General features: G+C 34.2%; 2 protein-coding genes across 4 annotated transcripts; one reads left to right on the top strand and one right to left on the bottom strand.

Moving 5' to 3' along the window:
• The first annotated feature begins 2,026 nt into the window (after positions 1-2,026).
• LOC112035544 (uridine/cytidine kinase UKL1, chloroplastic) lies at positions 2,027-8,145 on the top strand. Of its 3 annotated transcripts, none has more exons than XM_024068364.2 (14): positions 2,027-2,377; positions 2,919-3,010; positions 3,477-3,546; positions 3,657-3,775; positions 4,245-4,341; positions 4,585-4,664; positions 5,623-5,817; positions 6,314-6,397; positions 6,483-6,543; positions 6,774-6,834; positions 7,087-7,187; positions 7,225-7,347; positions 7,580-7,662; positions 7,802-8,145. In XM_024068364.2, exons 1-14 carry the CDS (start codon positions 2,128-2,130, stop codon positions 7,949-7,951), a joined length of 1,566 nt encoding a protein of 521 aa, XP_023924132.1. In that variant the 5' UTR covers positions 2,027-2,127; the 3' UTR covers positions 7,952-8,145. The 3 variants fall into 3 exon arrangements, with proteins under 3 accessions (XP_023924132.1, XP_065630325.1, XP_023924131.1); XM_024068363.2 differs by having other exon boundaries at positions 2,028-2,377; positions 7,087-7,180; positions 7,275-7,347; XM_065774253.1 differs by lacking the exon at positions 7,580-7,662 and having other exon boundaries at positions 7,087-7,180; positions 7,275-7,347; positions 7,802-7,894.
• Positions 8,146-10,144: 1,999 nt separating this feature from the next.
• LOC111988045 (conserved oligomeric Golgi complex subunit 2) lies at positions 10,145-18,316 on the bottom strand. The gene is made up of 12 exons (XM_065774254.1): positions 17,691-18,316; positions 17,031-17,237; positions 15,239-15,575; positions 14,611-14,772; positions 14,305-14,404; positions 13,993-14,208; positions 13,796-13,904; positions 13,226-13,426; positions 12,382-12,486; positions 10,861-10,986; positions 10,626-10,760; positions 10,145-10,496 (listed from the first exon to the last, which is right to left on the bottom strand). The coding sequence occupies exons 1-12, from the start codon at positions 18,150-18,152 to the stop codon at positions 10,383-10,385; spliced, it is 2,274 nt and encodes a 757-aa protein (XP_065630326.1). The 5' UTR covers positions 18,153-18,316; the 3' UTR covers positions 10,145-10,382.
• Between the last annotated feature and the right edge of the window lie 821 nt (positions 18,317-19,137).

Here is a 19,137-nt window from a genome sequence, read left to right as displayed (position 1 = left end):
TTCGCTTTCGAAAATGTACCATACTAAATAAATGTTTGAAGTACATTTGTAAAAGCTATATAGTAAAATTTGTAATGTTTTTTAAATTTAGTTAGATTTGAGTGATGCTAAGAATATTACAAATTAACTTTACAAAATAATCGTTACAAGCTAACGTGTCATTAATCACAAAAAAAAAAAATCATTCGAACAATTATTTAAGTTAACACAACTCATATTCTTAACCCATTAATTTATAATTTTTTTTATAATAAAATTTGCAATAGTTCCACATTTTTTTTATTGGAATTTAGAGGTCATAGTCTCCTCCGAAGGAGTTGCAACTTGGAATGATGCGAAGGCGAGGCCTGTGGAAGTGTCAAAAAGAAGCATAATATGAAACAGAGCTTTGTACCCTTAAAAGCATTAATTTATAATTTTTTTATAATAAAATTTGCAATAGTTCCACTTTTTTTTTTATTGGAATTAGAGGTCATAGTCTCCTCCGAAGGAGTTGCAACTTGGAATGATGCGAAGGCGAGGCCTGTGGAAGTGTAAAAAAGAAGCATAATATGAAACAGAGCTTTGTACCCTTAAAAGCATTAATTTATAATTTTTTTTTATAATAAAATTTGCAATAGTTCCACTTTTTTTTTTATTGGAATTTAGAGGTCATAGTCTCCTCCGAAGGAGTTGCAACTTGGAATGATGCGAAGGCGAGGCCTGTGGAAGTGTCAAAAAGAAGCATAATATGAAACAGAGCTTTGTACCCTTAAAAGCATTAAAAAGCCTTAGGAATTTCCGTGGCACACACTGGAAAGTGAAAACAAATCAATGTTCAACACCTAAGATCTTCCTTTTTATATATTTAAGCCTCATGATCTTAAATTGACAACCGTACTTAGAAAGTGATTCGCTTGCAACTTACGCGGTTGTGGCACTAAAATATTCTTTGTGGGAATTTATTGGATAATTCGAGAGTATTGTCATTCTTCTCACATGGCCGCTTTTCATGTGAGAGGCAGAAGCAACGCTCCATTACTACATAACATTTACTCTTATTATATTACTCTAAAAAAAAAATAATAATAATAATTTCAACCATACAACTATCATTATTTTTAATTAAGGATGTAATTTTTTTACAATCAATTTCACAATCTGTTTTAGGTGATAAATTGTGACTATGCAACATCATTTTCATATAAATCAACTACTAATACACCGATTACATCACGTTGTAAAAAATTGTCACTTGGTTAATAATTTCTTTAGCAAGTGGGTAAGGGTAAAGAAGGCAATCACAATATAGTAGGCATGGGCAGTAAGGCGAGTTGTTTATGAATAATACGAAGCAATTTGAAAAATATAAATTGTCCATGTTGGTTTATTTAACATATAAGCCACACTCAAAATAATATTTTTGATATTTGAATATAATATATACATATACATGCATATATAAAATTTGTTTAAATGAGCATTCATGTGTGCTTTAATCACATGAGCTAAAATAATAAATCATATGATAAATGGTTCATCACATGAACCACCATGTAATGGGTACCTAATTTGAAAGAATAATTTGTTCATTTGTAAATAAGCTAGTCAAATATCACATTATTATTTAATTTATTGCAAGATACACAATATATTTCATAATAAAAGTTTACTAATTTAGTTATTAATTTTTTATATTTTTTTATAACTAAAAATTAATTTACCTAATTAACTTAAATTGGAAAATGGTGTTTTGAATTTAAAATGAGAGTTTATAAAAAAAAAAAAAAAAAAGTTATAAAGTTTTATGGTTGCAAAATAGAGTTTACGGACCCAATATAATTTTAACTAAAAATTACAATTTATCAATCATTAGCATAAGTAAAAAAAAAAAAAAAAGAGTAGCTGTCTATTTTTATTTTATGTAAGAAAATATTAAGACAATAAAATAAATAAATTTGAGTTAATTAACATACAATTTAGCTTGGCAGATCACAATATCATCTTTTTATGGAACAAATTAAGAAAGGAGAGAATCAATGCCTTAAAAAGCTACTCCACAACCAAACCCTATTAGTGTGTGAATCTTTGTTATAACTAAATAATAGTGCTAACTCATGCAGCAACCATCATCGTAGAGAGAGAGAGATGGAGGAAACGACGGCGTCTCCTCAAACGAATGATAATAATAACAATAATAATATTGCAATGGAATACGAAATAGTGACTATTGCCTCCTCCTCCGGTCCACACCTCTCCGGTTTGCGTTCCGATGGCCTTATTCTCGGCCCCACCACCACCACCACCACGTCACCACCTTCTTCCGACCGCGGTTCATGCTCCTCCCCTGGATCCCCCGGTGACCCTATCAATCCTCCCAAACAGCCCTTCGTCATTGGTAATATATATATTGTCATTATACTATATAATACTAATAATTTTATTCTGTTACGTTTAGTTTTATGACCGACCAAACAACCTCGGAGAACACAAACTCAAATCTACGTACTTCCTTGTTTTGTTTTTTTTTGGTTTGTCGTTTTCCGGTTTTGACTTTATAATTTTTTATTGGATTGGAAAATTGTGAAGAACATAGCTTTAACTTTGGAATACTAATATTTTCTACATAGTGATTAATGCAATTTATGCTACGTGAAAACACAATGTAATTTTTGTAATTTTGATAAATTATCATTAAAGGTATTACAAATTTTATTATGGTATTCTTATAATTTTTACAAACTCATGTATATTTCATGTGGCACCCTTTTTATCTTTAGTAGTTTTATTTATTTATTTATTTTCAATTTTTATTTGCAAATGAGCTTTAACTTAAATAATACATGATGGTTAAGATAGTAGGTTTAAGACTCACCAGGCTTGGATGTAATACTAAAAAATATATATATATATATATAATATAAATCTGGAAATTTCAGGGGTCTCGGGAGGTACAGCATCAGGCAAGACTACAGTGTGTGACATGATGATTCAACAACTCCATGATCATAGGGTTGTGCTAGTCAATCAGGTGCATATTTTGTATTTTTCTTCTGAACTCCTTTGATTATTCATTACTCATTGCTTGAGTAATCACTTTGTAGTTTTACCTTCATGAATTTTCAAAGATTGTATTTGTTACTTGTTAAAAAGTGATACAATAAAGGAATGAGTTTTTTGAATTTTATAGATGAGAATATTGTATTGAAGGTAACTTAGCAAAGAAGGTTAATAGAATTGAAATCTTATTGCCTATAATGTATTCCACATGTTATAAATCAGTGAATCATAGTAACATAAGAACAGCAGGTAAAATCTTGCTATATTTTGTGTTGTGTCAGAGTTTCGAATCTCATGAAATTGCCTAATTTTTCTCTATTGGCTCTATGAAAGTTTTCATCTTCTTACCCTCTTGGATGGGATTATGCTCCTCGTTAGTATTTTGAAAAGAGTATATTCTTTTAGTTTCTTAATAAATTTTGTGATGAATTTCGTAGGACTCATTCTACCGTGGTTTAACAGAGGAAGAATCAAAACATGTACACGAGTATAATTTTGATCACCCTGGTAAGTTAATCATGGATTAAGAGAAATGCAGGCTTCGAATAATTGTTGAATGTACCTTCTATTAGTTACAAATTTGTCATTCTATTAAGATATATCTGGTTTCTTTATAGATGCATTTGACACAGAACAACTTTTAGAGTGTATTGGCAAGCTCAAATCTGGTCAGCCTGTTCAAGTTCCAATATATGATTTTAAGAATCATCAGCGATTCTCTGACCGTTTTCGACAGGTAGTTCTTTTGTCTTATGAAAACTATTGTAGTTCCAGTTGATATAGGTTTATACTCTTGTTAGAATTTGCTCAAATATTTGAGGCAATGGCTTTTGTAACGGGCTAATGCAGTTAGAAAAAATTAAAAGTGGAACTGATAATGTAATGGGTGAAACACATATTGTTGTGGATTTTGTAAGCTTACCGGTTACACTTGGTTCTTTTTTCCTTTTATCTAATGCTATCCTTTTAGCAGTTTACTTCCTGTATACTGAGAATCTCTTTTTTCATCTTTCAATGAATTACTTAATTCTTACTGATTCAAAAAAAATTCTAAATCAATTCAATGGTCTGCACTATTGGCCAACTAATTCAGAAATAATTGAATCTTTTTCCTTTTCTTTTTTTTTTCTTTTTTTTGTTTTGAGATCTCAATTTTAAGTTTGAGGAAACTTTCATTTTCTTTTTGTTTGGTCATACCTTGTCAGGTCAATGCATCTGATGTGATCATATTGGAAGGAATATTGGTTTTTCATGACCAACGTGTCCGCAACTTGATGAATATGAAGATTTTCGTTGATGCAGGTTTCTTTCCTTATATCTTGTTAAACTTTTGAAGCTTTGACTTCTGGTAATCTGGCCTGGTGTCCATGATATAAGTATTGTCTTGGAATTGAACATATTGCTATACAGACTTTTAACTTTGTTACCATTTAGTTGATATCTGGTAGCAAGTTCTGTGCTGTTAACTTTTTTATTCAAAGCACTGTCAAAGTGCAAAATTTTTCCTCTCATTAGCTATCTTACTGGCCTTACATTGTTATCTAGATGCTGATGTAAGGCTTGCCCGAAGAATAAAGCGTGACACAGTTGACAGAGGTAGAGATGTACACTCTGTTCTTGAACAGGCAAGAATCATTTTTCCTTTTATAAATTAATTGATACAACATATTGGAACTGAGCACATTGGAAACATCAGGGCTAAGATGGTTCTTGAGAAAACATCTGAGAGGTTTGACCAGGTGTTTAAAAAAATGAAGGAATGTAATGTAGTTAGGCCATGTATGATAAGTGTCATGCAGTCCTACAACCAGAAACAGCATCATATGCATTTCTGAAGGTTTGGAGCCCGATGAACTGCACAATTGGTCATGATCATGCAGCATAAATTTAGACAAAGCTTGGATGTTGAAGATGATGCATCTTTTTTTTTTTTTTATCAATCAAAAAATACGTCTCCTAAAGTTTTTATTTTATTTTTATTCATTCTAAGTTTTATCTTTACATACTCCTCTGTGAAAATAGAAATGTGAAAAAGGATAAATGGGCTATTTAGGATAGGACTAATTGGAACTGGCATAGGCCTGGGAATAATCAATTATATAACTTCTTGTGAAACTAGTTTTCTCCTAGTTGCAATTTTGCTTACTTTATGACATATACATATACATATCCATATAAGACTAACAATTTAGTTACTTCAGAACAAGGTAATAGGAATCAAACTCTGCAAACATTCATGTTTTCATTTTAATTTAGATTTAGCAAGTGTAAACAATAATTTGCCTCTTGGGTTGGAATTGAGCTATGGGAATCAAAATATTCTGCTTTTAGTACAATTGTTGGAAGGACCAGAAGTGGCAAAAGTTTTCTGAAAGCTTAGTTGCTGTATTTTTCGTTAATGAGTTGTAGTTCAAGGATGCATCTAGCTATTGTTTTCTTGCCTGTGGCATTGGCAACATTCTGTAATTGTTGGGTGATAAAAAATTTTCTAAGTTTAGTCTTCTGGGTTTGGAATTTAATTTTGAATGAGATCAATCATTTGTGTGGAAAAATTAGTTTCATAGTGTTTCATCAATTGTGCAGTATTCAAAGTTTGTCAAGCCTGCTTTTGATGGTTTCATTCTTCCATCAAAGAAATATGCCGATGTCATCATACCTCGGGGTGGAGACAATCATGTTGCAATTGATTTAATTGTGCAACATATCCGCACAAAGCTTGGCCAGCATAACCTATGCAAGATATATCCCAATTTGAATGTTATTCAGTCTACATTCCAGGTATTTATCATCATCCTTTTCTTCTTTCTGTCACCTTATAGGATAAATTTTTTACAGAACAATGTTCATATCATACTGGACAAAACCAACAAAACTGAATTGACACAAACTTTTTTAATTGATCAGTAAACTACAATTTGACACAAACTAATTAACTTAAAAGATATCAGGAGTGCTCCAGGCAGCAGCCAATCTTTTGTTCACTGCAGTAACCACCTAATATGGTCATACCTTGGTCTGAGTTAAACTGGATGCAACCTCTGAGTGGGTAGTAGTCTGATAAGTTTAGGAGTCGTGAATATTAATTCTAGTGATCATAATTCTAATCAGGTGCATTTAGAGATATAACATGTTCTGAGACAGGAAGATTGGAACAATGATTACCTGGGATAGACTCCACATGCATAGTGTGTGCTTGAATTTCCTACTTTTCTCAAATTAAGCTTCATTATATTTTTCCTTTGTGTTTTATATAATGTTAGGATTGGTTTTACAGATAAGAGGCATGCACACTCTGATTCGTGACAAGGAAATAACAAAGCATGATTTTGTTTTTTATTCAGATCGTTTAATACGTCTGGTATGTAGAGACTGTTTGTCCTGAGGACCTTCAATTCGTATATACATTTGTGTCTAACATATACTAAAAACTATAAATTTTTCAGGTAGTGGAACATGGTCTTGGCTACTTGCCTTTTACAGAGAAGCAAGTAATCACTCCTACAGGTGTGTTTGAGTGCAAGGGGAGAAAAAAATAAGTACAATGAAAATTTCATATTATGGAAACAAAATATATATATATATATATATAATTCAAGTCGTGTGAGTTTGCACCATGCCTGGCTCAAGCTGGGCCTGTCACTGGAAAAACTGCAATCCTTATTATCTGATTGGTACTTGATACTGCTATATAAAACTCTGCTGCAAATCACTTACAGTATCTTGTCCTATTCCAGGATCAGTGTATACTGGAGTTGACTTTTGCAAGAAATTATGTGGTGTTTCCATTATTCGAAGGTGAGCTTAGAATCTAGCGCTGTTTACTTTTAACCACAGGTTACATTTAAGTGTCAATCTTGATTTTCTTTCTGTTTGTATTTTAAGATTTGGTTATATAAATTCTTTTAACTTTAGGAGCCTGGGGCTCTTTGATATTGGATCAGAATAGAACATATCTTTTTTTGATCCAAGAATTTATGTTTTCTTCAGTCCAAATATTCCATACAAGTAGCAATATGTAACTAGTTTTCTTAATTGTTTATATTTCAGTGGGGAAAGTATGGAGAATGCATTGCGTGCATGCTGCAAAGGAATCAAGATAGGAAAAATCCTCATCCATCGTACCGGTGATAATAAAAAACAGGTGTCACGTATATTTGAAATGTGTATTGATTTTCATTCTTCAAGGTGAAATGGAGTTCCCCCTATATAATTCCTCTCCTTCCTCTTACATCCAGCTTATATATGAGAAGCTTCCAAAAGATATTTCAGAACGACATGTCCTCCTCATGGATCCAGTTCTAGCAACAGGTGACCTTCGTTATTGTTTACATGCATTTATATTATTCCATTTATCATCTATAGAAAACTATTCTAACTGTTTATTGTCTAAAATTAAGTCTTAAGTTTAAGAACCTATAATCATCTATGGATCCAAGGAAACTAAAAGCATTACAGTACCACTATCAGTTAGTGCATTTCCCCTTGTGAGTGATGCATTTATGTGGCTAAGTATGAGACAGCCTTGTTTGCTTCCTTGAAGGTAATTCTGCCAGCCAAGCAATTGAACTCCTTACACGAAAGGGAGTTCCAGAGTCTAGAATTATATTCCTCAACCTCATCTCTGTGAGTTAGCTTAAGTGCTAGTTACATATTTTTGTCTTTTTGTCTTTTCTTTTTTTTTTTTTTTTCTTTGCAACTAACTTTCCTCAAACTCCATGCTTAAAATGTGTGATTTTGCATTTGTTTTATGACAATATTCCAGGCTCCTGAGGGGATACATCGTGTATGCAAACAGTTTCCATTTCTGAAAATTGTAACTTCAGAGATTGATGCTGGACTAAACGATCAATTCCGTGTCATACCAGGGATGGGAGAGTTTGGCGATCGCTACTTTGGTACTGATGATTTTTAATTTGACCATTGAAGATGGATTGAAAAATATACCATTACGATTTACAAGAACTGAAGCTCATAGTAATTTATTTGCATAGCAGAAGTTGTTATGTTGTCATGTCAGATATACATACCACTCAAATCAAATGTGGTATACTTATCTATAGGAAATAAGTTTTGGGAAAACAATGAGGAAAGCCATTTTCTATTTTACCTTTTTCCACTTTATCTAATATTCTTTACTTACTAAAATATCTTTTTTGGATTGTGTAGTACTATGTTGGTTGAAACATGAGGAAAGATGAGTGATGGAAGATATAGTTTGAAGGAAAGATTCAATATGAAAAATAATTAGACTTTCTTTTGGACTAATGATAATCATAGGTAGGTTTGTATGTCTCATGTTTTCCTCTTGTATAATATAGCTATCAGCCCTTAATGGTTTCCTCAGTTAAATAGGTAAAGAAGTCTCTGCCTTGGAACAAAAACTTTTTATTGTTGTAGGGCTGTATGTTTCAGCCCCCCATGAATGATAATATCATTCATGATACGACCACCGTTTCCTCCCTATAGGACTGCCATTAAATGCCCCTAAAATAAACAACAATGCTAAAGAGTTATACATAATGATGGGAAGAAGCCCTAAAATGAGAAGTATAGAGATTATATTAAAGGTCTAGCTCAGTGCATTTTGAGGACTCTTTTAAATATTACTTAAATAGTATTTTTAGTTAATGTTCTACATTATAAATTGTTTTATTTAAAATCCATTATTCTTAATTTCTATGATGATTAATTTTCATCGGATTTCTATTAATCTAAAATTATTTTGGCCTTCTTAAAAACTGAGGAAAAAATATACAACTTACATGTTTTAATTTTTTTTTTTTTTTAATCACTTATTCTCCACACATTTAGGGCCTTTTACTATTAGGCGCCCTAGGTCATACCCTAAGTGGCGAGGCCTTAGGCTGGCCTTGATTATATAAGTTAGGACTGCTCAACATCAACAATCCCAGAATCTTGATTTAGTCAAATCCAAAAGGGTCATTGGCAATTTCACCCAAATGGCAATTGGGATGGTAAGTCTGAGGTTTATAAAAATTTGGGTAATCAAGCAAGTTTCAAGTGTGAAAATTTTCCACCTAGTAACTTGATTCGATCACATATATAATTCCCTTAAGTGCTCTTGGATATGGGGACTACGTCTTATTCCCAACCCATTAGTGTCTCATTATTTAATTTTTTTGGTTTTAAACATTCAACTTTTCTCCTGCTCGTATATGGGGGATTACATCTTATTCGCAACCCATGAGTCTCTCATTCTTTAATTTTGTTGGTTACTTTCAAGTTTTCTCCACCTCTCTCCTGTGTCTCCGACCCTCTGCTAAGTCGTGCAACCACCACCACATGCAGTTTCTTGTCATACGCGGCCATAGCCATAGCCATGCAAAGCCACCGCCATTCACTCCCCCCACCCCCCCAACACTCTTCATATCTCTCTCCACCGTTGAGCTACAGTTTTGTCCACCATCATCAATAAGGTATGAGCCATCTCTATTTGTATCATAATGATTAATTGAGGATGAAACACCCGGCCATCTTTGTACGCCATCATTAACAGGTTAACCCTAACTTATTTGGACAGCTAGTTTTTGTTGCTCTGTTATGTTCTGAATTTTTAGCAAACTAAAATCTTTATTCAACCCCCTCCAAAAAAATAACACCCTACTATTACTCAAAACTCAGAAGTGGAGTGCAATCGATTTCACTTGATTCATCAGTTGGCAGCAAAATGGGAGAATTTCCCACCTAAAGTATTGGGTCAAGTGGCAATTTGACCCTAAACTTGGGTCCAACCAACTTGTTGGCACCCCTAATATAAGTTGATACAATCTAGGGCTTAGAACCAACAAGCAACGCCCAACCTAAGAGTATTGTAATTAACCCTACCCAAATCTCCTTTCTCCCTCACCTGCGCTATGATGGTACAAGTAACTTCTTTTTTCTCTTGCAAGAATAGAGTTTCAAATCAAGATTTTATATTCTTTCACTCTTTCTTTTCTTTTAAGTGAGGAGAGAGATTCAAATTCTATAATGAATCGAGCAACAACATTAGCCACAAATCTCTTGGCACTAGTCCAGCGTCTAATAATTAAGCTGACAACTCTACTTTAGAAGACCGGGGGGGTGGGGGGTTGTGGGAGGAAACTGATAAATAGTAATTTTGTCTATAAGTTGATAGTACAAAAATTTCGCCTCCATTTTAAGTTCTTTAGCCTCTCTAATTTGTAAGAACACTGCAAAGAATGTCCAATAACCAATTATTACAATAAATCAAACAATAGATGAAGTCCCCCCCCAAAAAAAAAAAAAAAAACTCAAAAGAAATTATGACCAGAAAGAAAAAAAATTACATCTACAAGCCACTCAGCGCAAAGTGGCAAAATCTACAAGCTGATCACGCTCTGCCTATCTGGAGGGGCTACACACTGCCACAAGGAACAGAATGCTGGAATAGTGGCTGCTTCAACCCCTAGGGCAGCAAGGTTGCGACCATACTCCTGGTGAAAATATTTACAAACGAAACTTGTATAAGTCATCCCACATGTCCATGGTTTGCTACCCAACAACTCATGTTTCATGCACACAAATGGAGAGAGATTGAGTACGGTCATACAGTTGATTTTTACCTGAATATCAAGGAACAATTGCATACAAATCTTGCCCGTGTCAGACACATTATTATCCGACACATCTGAGCTTGCTCCAGCTCGTCTTTGAGCCCCTTGTCGTATTCTCTGAAGTGAAGACTCTGTTTTCCTCGCCTGGTCAAGATAGCATAAATTTTAAACGGATAATATTTCAAGGCAAGGGAAATTCTAGGAGACCAAAAGGTTTACAGAGTAATTGGCAATTAGAACTAACCACACTGACAAGATCAGCAGCTAATTCATAATAACGACAAGTAATCTCAGTTGCAGCACCAAGCAGTAGTTCATTCCTAGTTTCCCTTGTCAAGTATATTGTAGCTCGCTCTCCTTCCAAAAGAACCTGGGAGCAGTTGGTAGTTCAATGTAAAAATAAAAACTCATAAGCAATCCACCATGTTAGTGTAAATGTGAAGCTGACAACAGAACTAGAAATACATAAGTGATACATCCATAGATGAATATAGCCATAGCACTAATTAAACATTAAAATTTATAAAAAAATCAAATAAAATAAAAAAAGAAAAAAAAAAAGAAAAAAAAAAGGATATTTTCAGAAAGGACTTGGGGATTAGATACTCTAACACCTAGATGCAGAACCTCCCCAAATATTTGTATGCATTCTCATATCATTTGTTGGAACTTTTTTTTTTTTTTTCAATAGTCACGCCATATTCTGAACTTTTAGTTGTTCTCTTTTAGGTTGTGTAGTTTTTCCTTGTGTCCAAATTCCATATTTTATAATATTGATAAAAGTTATTGGAAAAACTTAGATACAGTATATTAGGCTCCTCAATGTGCTCACTTTTAGCATCTAGGCATGTACCTGGAGAAATTTTCTAGGCACTAAAGGAAATTAAAACAGAAGATAAGATAGTGGGGCTTAGCTGGCCATCACTAACTGAGCAAAAGTCAAAGTTAAAAAAATATTTAAAAAAACAAAAAAAGGCGTTGGACTCAGAATCCCAACCCCTTCCACTTCATACACAGGTCTTCTTTGGCCCATCCAAAGGCCTCACACAGTTTTTTCTTTTACTCTCTCTCTCCCCTTTCTCTTTTTGTTCTTTTTTTTTTCATCAATTCGGAAACATATTTTTTTCAATTTCAATTATATAATCTTCAGCACTATAGTGATTCTATCTTCTTTTTTCATCTCCTTTTTATATAAGTTTATTGTAAAGTCTTTCTTAGATGAATTTATAAAACCTGTATGATTTAAGCTCTAGGATTATAGTATTCCAATGCATTAGATGAAGATGATTTAACTTTTAAACTCTATGTATAGATAATAACTGCATTTAGAATTTGGCAACTCACTACACTTGAGCTAGTCCCTTTTTGGCACCTCACACCTCGGGCAATGCAAGGCCTTGACAGCTTAAGGTTGCCTTTCGCCTTTGACAACATATGGTAATAAATCATATGGCCTTTTCTATCCAACTTTTTCTTAGGACACAATCAAGGAATCTACCAGTAGATAATCGGATAGCACAGAATTTTTTTTTTTTTTTTTGGATAGGTAATAGAAGTTTTATTGAGTAGAAAAATACAAAGTGTTTACTGTAGTAAACCCATTGCACTTGAAACGAATACAAACAAATCAAAGAAAAGATTTAACAGAAATTAAAAAATCAGACATGGTAATACAATGGGTAAAACCCCAAACCCATTGCACAGAAAACATCTAGCTTGGATAAGAGGATAACACAACAGCTATAAATCAAAGAGAATTGCACACCTTCAGGGGTCGCAATACCGCTGACACATAGGGTGAATGTCTGACAGGAAGAGGTTTATTTGTCATCCTATAAGTTGCAGTTATTCCCTTCAGCTGTCTCAAGTCCTACATTTATATTTGAGAAAGAAGTCTTATGAACGAACAAATATTCAGAACTAATAAAACAATAAATAAGTAAATATATGAACAAAAATAATTTAGAACATCAGATATTCACTGGGCCAATCAGCCAGCAGATTAGTTCTATCACTGCATATTACAATCAAGAAAATATATGAAGCAGCAAATAAACATAAGCACACCAACTCCTTCCAAAGTTATTTCAGACAATATCATTGACAAATTATAGCTTACCTCAACAGACTTCTCAACCAGTGCCTCTATTATTGTGTTAATAACCAGAGGCACTAAATCCTCCAATGACTTTCCACCATGTAAAATACTCTGTTTTACCGAATCTAGAACAGCAGCAGAGCATGAAGAAAGAATTTGAAGTACTTGTCCCAGGTAATCACCACAAACCTCCGAGGCCAGGCAATTTATATCATGAATAATCTGTAAATCCAATAACCTCTATCAATACACAAGTAAAACATGATCATCTCATGCATTTTAATTTATATTTGATTCTTTTTATTGAGAAAATTTCACTTGATGAACAAATCACTATATGTCCATGAACCTCTCTCTCTCTCTCTCCCCCTCCCCAAATGACATGGTGCCTTCAGGTTGAGAACAAAGAGCCACAAAACACAAACCAACATGTAACATATTGATTATATATGTAAAAATTATTAAAAAAAAAAAAAAAATCAGACAATATCATTGACAAATTATAGCTTACCTCAACAGACTTCTCAACCAGTGCCTCTATTATTGTGTTAATAACCAGAGGCACTAAATCCTCCAATGACTTTCCACCATGTAAAATACTCTGTTTTACCGAATCTAGAACAGCAGCAGAGCATGAAGAAAGAATTTGAAGTACTTGTCCCAGGTAATCACCACAAACCTCCGAGGCCAGGCAATTTATATCATGAATAATCTGTAAATCCAATAACCTCTATCAATACACAAGTAAAACATGATCATCTCATGCATTTTAATTTATATTTTATTCTTTTTATTGAGAAAATTTCACTTGATGAACCTCCAAATGACATGGTGCCTTCAGGTTGAGAACAAAGAGCCACAAAACACGAACCAACATGTAACATATTGATTATATATGTAAAAATTAAAATAAAATAAAATAAACCAAAAAAAAAAACAAACAAACAAAGGAATATGACATGATACCTTGTGGTTGAGAACAAAGAGCCACAAATCACAGTCCAACATGTTATGTATTGATTTTCTATAAAAATAACAAAGGAATAATATAAATGTAGCGAAATCAAGATACAATACTTACATAAATAAAATCCTCTGGGACAGCTGAAACAGCCCATTCGCATCCAGAGCTGGAGACTGCATTACCCTTCTTCCGGGCAGCCAATCCAGATGACAACCAATTTGAGTATCTAATATACATTCAAAATTAGGCAATCAATTGTTAATGTATCAACAGAATAGACTCAAAGAAACTTTTTAAGTTCCAAGATAACTGACCTTGAAAGAAGCTGCAAAGATAATTTAAGAAACCTGTCAGCATGAGAGAGGACAAGAACATCTTCTCTCCAGCAGGATCTCAGGCACTCCAGGAGAGTAACACTTTGTTTCAAAGTTAATTCACGAGAATTTCTTTGAACAGAATTTATATTCTGAATAGGGACAAGACTGGCGGTCGTAAGTGCAGAATTTAGATCCCCTGCTATTTCCTGAAGTCTGAGATAATTGTAGTTATATAAGCAGCCCGCACCATTAAATAATACTTAACCAATTTAATAACAATAGAAACCATACTAAAGTTACAGTGAGTACCTCAAAGAGTAATAAGCCCCAACACTCCATTGCTTCATGAACTCAACATATATAGCTTCTGCTCGAAATTTAGCAACAGCAGATCTGGATGGACAGTAGCCTTGCATGACAATTTGATGTTATAACTACAATGAACAACAAATGATCTTATATGCATAATACATGTAACATTACAGTCTTAAACGATCACCTGACAAATGTCTTAATAGATTGCATAATAATTTTGTCACGTTTTTACAATCTTAAGGGCACAATTAAAAGAAAGAATAGGAAGAGGGGGGGGGGGGGGGGGGGGCTGATCAGTACCCTCTAGATAAGCCAAGAAATCTAGGCTTGATTTGTAATTTTTCAAGAATTCTGGAGGTCTTCCTGGAGAAAAAACACCTGGTTTTCCCTTTTGGAGTGCAGAGAGAACCTCTTTTAGAATGGAATTGGCCAAGAAGTCAAACACATGCAAACCAGAGTTTTCTGAAAAGCCCAACAAGCATTACAACAGTCAATAGCATTCATAACCAATAAGTCATAAATCCATACGCACAGAAAGAACAAGTTAGTTAACATGCTATAAGATGAAACTTTTTTTCATATTAAATCTATTATACAGAGATTGCAACGGTGTGGAGATTGTCCTGCCAAAGAGGTTAGTGGATTTATTATCCAGTAAAGATGGCTTTTGGAAAATAATGATGGTTTTTATTATTAAAAAAAATTCTTTATTTTGTAAATTTAAGACCAATGACTGCACCAGTTGGTGATGTCGAGGAGAGAAAAACCAGAGGAACATAGATTGAGGTTGTGATATGGAACTTCCAATGATAGAGCTTAAGGTCTAAATAGCATCAGATGATGAAGAATTTTCGTAGCCAGCCTAACATCTATAAGCTTTGTAAGTTGTTGTGCATACAATATATACACTGAAGGCAGAGGGCAATACCTGCAGAAGAAATTTCCAGTAAGAATTTACAGTCTTTCTCAACACATTGTTTAATTTGCTGATAATCATTCTTGAGTTCATCTATTGATGACCCTGCAACAACCGTTGACGCCCCATGCGGAATAATTTTCTGTATCAATGGAGCCACAATAGTTGTACGAAAAATTTCTTCTGCACTTGTAGTGTTATCAATAGCAGCATAAGCGCGTAAACAATTGTAAATTGCATTTGCATCCCGGTGCTCAAGCCCATCTGTGAAACAATGTCCCAAGCTTGCATCTAATAATAGGCTAGCACTCTGAATCCTCTTCTCCATGTTTTCAATAAAAGGCAGGTTCTGTACTGGCATAATATAGAAACGAGATGAGCACAGAATGTATGAGTTCCCAATAGAGCAATTGCAAGCTCAGTCCTCTTTCACTATATTATGTAGGTAAGTGGATTTTGCTTTTTTCCTTTTTAAGTATATACATCTTTATCAATAAGAGGGGATAAGAGTAAGGATACGATTTAAAAATGTAAAATACATAAATACTAAGTTATCACTCAACCCTTTTGGTCATAAGTCTAATGACAACACGCTCTCTTGACCTTTTTCTTCAATCTTACACCACACAACAATACACAAACCCCACAAACACAAAAACACAAGATACACAAACACCACAGACACCAACCCTTCTTGGCTCACATGCTTCACATAGCTTGTATACTTCCTTGAGCGTTCCTAGAATCTTGAAAAACACATGCATATTCCACCTTAAATGGAAATCTTTGTAAGCTTTTTGAACTCATAATGTTTCAACTAATTATAAAAAAAATTTCTTCTTTTTTTCTTTTTATGATGACATGGAACCTCCCTAGGGAGTAAACCACGGATACACGAACCCACCTGCCAGAAACGTGTATCAAGCAGTCTAGAGGAACTCCTAGTTGGGATCGAACCCAAGATGTTTGGGTCTAAAACTCTACTCAAGCTTCCAACCACTAGGCTGCACCTTAACAGACAATGATTAATAGGTAGATTAGTCAAGTATATGGAGACATGGGGAATTGAAGCTACCCCTAATTATCAACTTCTCAACTTCTTGGCCATCTTAAATCAATGTAAGCAAATTAATATATATGTTAGCCCCTTAACTGGAAAACCCTCACTCCACTCCTCCGGCCTGCCTGCACACATGTACACAAACACACTAAGCTCCCCCCACCCCTTTTTCCAACTCCTGGATCTCTCTCGCACACACTAGTCTCCTCTTTCCCCACCTCCCTATCTCTTCCTCTCTGGTCTCTCTCTCACAGACAGTAGACATAACCTGCTATCCTCCTTTGCTTGTTGAAAAGTAAAAACATGTAAAATGCTCAAGAAACAGTAAGATTTCTAATATATTCCTTTCGTAACCATCAGTCTTTCTAAGAAATAAAAGGAGCCTAAGTTCTTCAATTACTTTTCTAGTTTTAGCTAAGAAATGGTAAGTATGCAACAACAAAGCAAGATAAATGTCATAAAAGCTAGTTGGTGAGACAATGAATAATCCAGCTGGAGTATTTAACACAACAACATATTTTTTACAATTTTATTTCCATTTAAGGTTATATACATGGTCCAGCATGTAAATCTTAGTTGTCTTAATGGCTCATCATCTTTCCCCAAGATTCCTTCATTTTTTTTTTGATAACCCCAAGATTCCTTCATAAAAAGACACAACCTTAATTCTAATTTTCTCTTTCATTTTTAAACGTATATGTAACCAAAAATAAATCTAAATGTGAGGGAGAGCAGAAAATAGACCTGTGCATGAGCAATGTAGAACTTCAGCCGATTCATCTCACTGGCAATTCTCTCCAAAAGCATACTCTGAGTCTCTCTCAAATTCATCCCATTCTCAACATGCTGTGCAGAAATCCCATTGCTCATAGAATTCCGCTCTGCCACATTTACATCCCCATTTGACCAATCAGCAGGCACACTTGGTAGTTCCTTTATTAGTTTTTCGACCTGCACTTATTAGACAACATCATATCCAAGTGGCTAAAACTCATAAGCAACCAAATTCAGCACAAACCTTGATCTGCAACAATCACATCTAAACCTTCCAAATGCAATTAAAACACACACTAAGCTCAAACTCAATATTCTTCAGCCAACTAAAATCCAAATAAGACTAAAAGAAGATTCAACTCCAATGAAAATTGAAAATTTTACACAATGAAGCTTCAATTGAACCAAATTAAAGTGTGATCTAGGTAATCATAAATCCAGATACAAATACATTAATAAACTAATCACTCAGAGACTGAAATTGAATAAAAAATTCACAAATATTAACCCTAAATCACTGCATTTTACACGTATAAATCTGAAAACTAAATCTCACGCCAATTTGTCTCAAATACGATCCAAATAAACACTAAATCACTCACACACAGGGACTGAGATGTATATACATACCTTCGATACAACGTGAAAGGTATCGAGCAAAATCTGCAAGGTCTCTTTCGCCGACGCGGCTTCAGATCTCTGCTTCAACCCGTTCTTGAGAGCAACAAGCGAGCGATCGACGGAGGCACGGTACTGCTCGATCTTTTCGCGCAGCTCGAGGAGCGGAGCGCGCATTCGCACGACGGAGGCGTCGACGTCGACGAGCTTGGTGCTGAGGTTGACGAAGTCGGCGTAGTCGCGGTTGATGAGGTCGATGAGCTCGTGGTTGAGCGCGGCGCGGTGCGACTCGAGCTCGGATCGGAGCGTGTCGAAGGGGACGAAGGTGCGGAGCTCCGAAATGTAGGATTCGGAGTCGAAGTTCGGGGAGAGGAAGAGCGAGGGCTTGAACCATAGCGGGTGAGAGTCCAGCGGGTCCGAGAAGAAGTCCGTCGCGGATCTCGGTGGCGCTTGTGCCGGAATTGGATCCGCCATTTCGGATCCCGGTTTTGCTTCTTCTTTTTTGGTTTCTTTGATTTTGTTTGTTGTGTTTGGTTGGTGAGAAAAAACCGTGAGAAAAATTGGGTTTCTCTCGAAGACTAATGAAACTGAGAATTATACTATACAAAATGTTTTAGTTGGAGACGAAGAAATATAGAAGTAGAGTGTGTGAGAAGTGAGAACTACTTGCATTACTATTTTGCAAAAAAACAAAACAAAACGTTGGAAAATCCCATCTAAACCGTGTATATCATGGGACCCACGTGAATATGACGTAGATTCATTTGTTTGGACGGTCTAGATTTAATTGGGAAGAAAAAAAAAAGCCTAAATATCCCCAAACTTAAAAATTCCTCCAAATTATTCCCGATATCCCGCACGAAAGGCAGTGCAATTTGATAAATTTTGTAAGAAATTATTTATGACTCATTAATTTCATGAATACTATAGTTGTTAGTTACACTTATTTTATGGGGTTTTTTACTAAAACTAAATTTAAACTAAATACATTGAGGGAAAAATTCATCTAATTCATGCAATTAAGAAATATTATCAGATCATAGTGAAATTGTGACCTACAAACCTGTTGGTTTCTATGTATTTTTCTTGTATTATTTATGTTTTATATATCAATTAGCTATTAAAACTTCTAGAATTTTATGATACAACAATAAAATAAAAAAAATAATGTCATAGTGATGTAATAATATCAAAAAATCAAAAATATAAATTGGTATATAATATGAAAAAAAAAAAAAAACTAAATAAATTACAATGCTACATAAGTAAAACCGTATACATAAAATCTAAACAAAATATTTAAAACAAATATAATATTTTGAAAATTAACATACCTCTCAGAAAGAAAAACAAAGACATTGTGAGAAAATTATGGAAGTTTAATTTTTAAGTCCCATGGAAATGGGGATTTATATTGGACAAATGTGGAGACAAATAATATTTGTCAAATTCATTGAAT

Source organism: Quercus suber, unplaced genomic scaffold (genome assembly GCF_002906115.3).
Source record: "Quercus suber isolate HL8 unplaced genomic scaffold, Cork oak 2.0 scaffold_89, whole genome shotgun sequence".
In the NCBI taxonomy this organism is placed as follows: domain Eukaryota; kingdom Viridiplantae; phylum Streptophyta; class Magnoliopsida; order Fagales; family Fagaceae; genus Quercus; species Quercus suber.
The sequence above is the reverse complement of the archived record's forward strand: the minus strand, read 5'-3'. Positions and strand labels throughout refer to the sequence as shown.